Source organism: Octodon degus, unplaced genomic scaffold (assembly GCF_000260255.1).
Source record: "Octodon degus isolate 3935 unplaced genomic scaffold, OctDeg1.0 scaffold00230, whole genome shotgun sequence".
Classification (NCBI taxonomy): domain Eukaryota; kingdom Metazoa; phylum Chordata; class Mammalia; order Rodentia; family Octodontidae; genus Octodon; species Octodon degus.
In genome coordinates this window covers 1,962,004-1,965,426 of record NW_004524806.1, presented here as the reverse complement: position 1 = coordinate 1,965,426, position 3,423 = coordinate 1,962,004, and the positions used below count along the sequence as shown (strand labels likewise).

Below are 3,423 nucleotides of genomic sequence, written 5' to 3'. Positions count from 1 at the left end.
ATTTCATTGATTGAGATATGTTACAATTTATATTTTCCTCACCGAAGGACTTTATTTTTGAAACAGGATCTCCCTATGCAGTTTAGGCTGGTCTTAAGCTCACTGTATAGTCCAAGCTGAGCTTTACATAGTAACAGTATCATAGCCAGGGAGGTTTATCTGAGGCACATTAATTGAAAGTATACAGTAGGGGTCGGGGAGATGGCTCAGTGGAATAAGCGCTTCCTTGGCAAGTGCAAGGGTCTGAGTTCAATCCCCTGTTCTGGGAAAAAAAAAAAAGAAGAAGAAGAAACTATATAGTAAGGTTGGCCTTGAAGCTATTCTCCTGCCTCAACCTCCTGATTACTGGGGTTACAAGAGTGACCCACTATACCCATCTGAAGGACTTTTAGTTGTTTTCTTTTTCTTTCTTTCTTTTTTTTTTTTTCCTATTTTGCTCTTTAAATAATACTATAGTGACAGTCTTTGCATACATTCTTTTCTTATTTGATTTTTTAAAAAATGTATTTTGTACATGGTCTCACTGTGCAGCTCGGACTCGTAGTGATCCTCCTGTTTTAAGTCTCCCCAGCATTGGGATTACAGGCGTGAGCCAACATGTCTGCCCACATTCAGTGCTCAGTGTGCCAAGGGACGGGGTTGACATGGCATGCATGTGGTGCCGAGGATCAAACCCCACCCAGTCCCTGTGCTTGCCTAAGCAGGCGCTTAGTCCCACTGAGCTATCTCACTGGCCCCTTATTTGAATTATGTTACTTCCTGAGAATTCCTAGCAATGGGATAATTAAATCAGGGATTTTCAAAAAATTATTTTTTGTTTGTTTGATACAAGGTCTCACTATGCAGCGCAGACTCGTAGTGATCCTTCTGTCTCTGTCTCCCCAGGGCTGGGTTTACAGGCATGCACCACCACACCTGGTTCCATGGCTGGCACGGCGCACCTGGGGTTCTGGAGCTAGTAGTTTGTTATAAACCATCTAGGAAATTTTACTGGCTAATGTAAGAGTAAAACCTCAAGCCTTAAAACCCTGACTTACATTAGCAGTATTTCACTGTTGGTCAGAGGTAGTCTTTCCCCCCTGCTATGCACAGCTCCATGACTTGAAAGTAAGGCTTGAAAGATGGAGGGTCCATCAGAAGTCCTCTCCTGTGTGGTGTAGGTGGGAGGAAAAGCTGAATTCTAGATCTTGGAAACAGGTGGGAAAGGACAGAAGGCAAGGCAGGTACCATACACAGTATGACTTGTAAGATGTAACATATTAAACAGTGTGGTGGCACTCCTGTTACATACTTAGAGGCCTGAGGCAGGAGGATGACAAAATTGAGCCCAGTGTGTGCTACTGAGGAAACCAAAAAGGCAGAGGGTGTAGCTCAGTGGTAGAGTACACACACAGAGAAAGTGTCGAAGTGTGGGAAAAATTTGCTTACTTTTCCTCTAATTTACATTTCCTTCACACAGGGATTTCAAGGATTTGGATTTGGAGATGGTGGCTTCCAGATGTCTTTTGGAATTGGGGCATTTCCCTTTGGCATATTTGCCACAGCATTTAACATAAATGATGGGCGGCCTCCTCCAGGTAAGTCCTATTTCCTTGAGAAATCAGAAAGATACTTGAATAATCTTGCTTAAAAATTTCTAGAATTCAGCAGTATATAAGTTACAGATAATTGTTATTACATGGATAATCAACCTTTTCAAAATGTCTTTTGTTTGTTTGTATTTTTTTGAGACAGGGTCTCACTATGCAGTTCAGGCTGGCCTTAAACTCACTATATAGTCCAGGCTGGCCTTGAATTCCTGTCTCAGCCTCCAAAGTGTGAGGATTATAGGTATGCACCACCACGCCCAGCTGAAATGTCTTAAACTCCTATCAGATTACTGGTACTCCTGCCAGTGATAATTGAGCGCTTATAAGTGTTAGGCACGTGCTGGATGTTTTCCATTCCACACTGAAGAACTCATCACAGCCACCCTGTGGACACATACGTTTGGCTCTGTTTTACAGATTAGAGGATGTTTAGCAGTTTATCAGAGATGTGTTCTGTGTCCATTAAAAAAAAAAAAACTGTAAATGATACTGGCTGAGGAAAAGCCTAGTTGTGCACCTTTAATACCCCTCAGTTTGACCATTTTGGGATAGAGAGGGGTAAAGTGTCACACAGGGTCGGGGCCTCTCCATTCTCTGCCACTTGTGGCAGCATATCTCTCTCTCCAGCTGCTTGATAATGCAAGCTACATTCAAAGTAGAGCAGGGCAACAAGCTATGTGCGCTGGACTTCTACCATACTCTTACCCGGTGCCAAAGTCTATTACAGACCTATGGAGGTGCCCTGGTCAGTTGAACTCTGCTTGCACTCATTGGATCCTTATGTGCACTGGGCTTGGTGTGGGTTATAGAAGTGACCAGGGTGTGAGTCTGGTCAGAAGCTTGTGCTATAGAGATGGTTGACCTGATCAGAGGTCATGTCATTTGTTCTGGCCCTTGGTATGTCATAGGCAGTGATAAAGACTTTATTGACTGCATGAATTCATCAGTAGGGACTGCAGTGTAGCACCAAGAGATACTGGGAGCACCCTCTCACATCATCTACCTGAAAAATTTCTCCTGTGTTCACATGTTGTTTTCTCAGAGAGAACAACAAAAGGCAGGATGCACTCCACTTAAGGATAGATCCTGGGGTCAGGGAGATGGCTCAGTGGAATAAGCGCTTCCCTGGCAAGCACAAGGGCCTGAGTTCAATCCCTGGTTCCACAAGAAAAAAAAAAAAAAAAAAATGGATAGATCCCTGCAGTTAACAGGATCCTATCTGGTGGCTTGCTTCCTTCTAGCCTGGCCCCCATTTGGTCCCACAGCCAGGCTAGACTCTGGGTCTTTCTTTTTTTTCTCCTTTCTAACAATCACAGTTTTCCTTTGTAGGGTTTGGTACAATGTATCCTGGATGTAGATTCTCTTTATCCTCTATCCCTCAAACTTAGGACAGGAAGCTATACATGGTAACTTTTCTCAATTCAGACTAGTGGAGACTTTGTTCTGCCACTTCCTTGCTATGAGATGTCTATGGGGCTCTCTGGGGACAGTATAAGGAGAGATAAGAGAGGACCCTGTTCATCTCTGTCACTGTCTCAGGAGCCTGGGCACCTCACCAGATCACATACATACAACTACATACTCAAAATTAGAATATCTACCAATTAATAATATATACAAAACAGCACAGAGACAATACATAACCAACAACAGCTTTTATTTTACTGTTTCCTACTAATCAACTGATCTCTGGATAATGCTGGCCAAACTCTTTCAGGATAAATTTGAGACCTTTTCCTTGTTGTTACATTGTTCCACATATTTTAGTTTTGCCTCATGTCATTTGAGTTTTGGAAGTATTTTTAGTGTACACATTTAGAAATGAAGTTTAATA

General features: G+C 42.6%; 1 protein-coding gene across 1 annotated transcript in view; it reads left to right on the top strand.

Annotated features, from left to right (window-relative positions):
- Rnf185 (ring finger protein 185) overlaps positions 1-1,630 on the top strand; it is a 37,589-nt gene extending 35,959 nt beyond the window's left edge. The window contains exon 6 of the mRNA XM_004645558.2: positions 1,460-1,630. Within this exon, the coding sequence (XP_004645615.1) occupies positions 1,460-1,630 (171 nt within the window). The remainder of the gene's footprint in view (positions 1-1,459) is intronic.
- Positions 1,631-3,423: the final 1,793 nt, after the last annotated feature.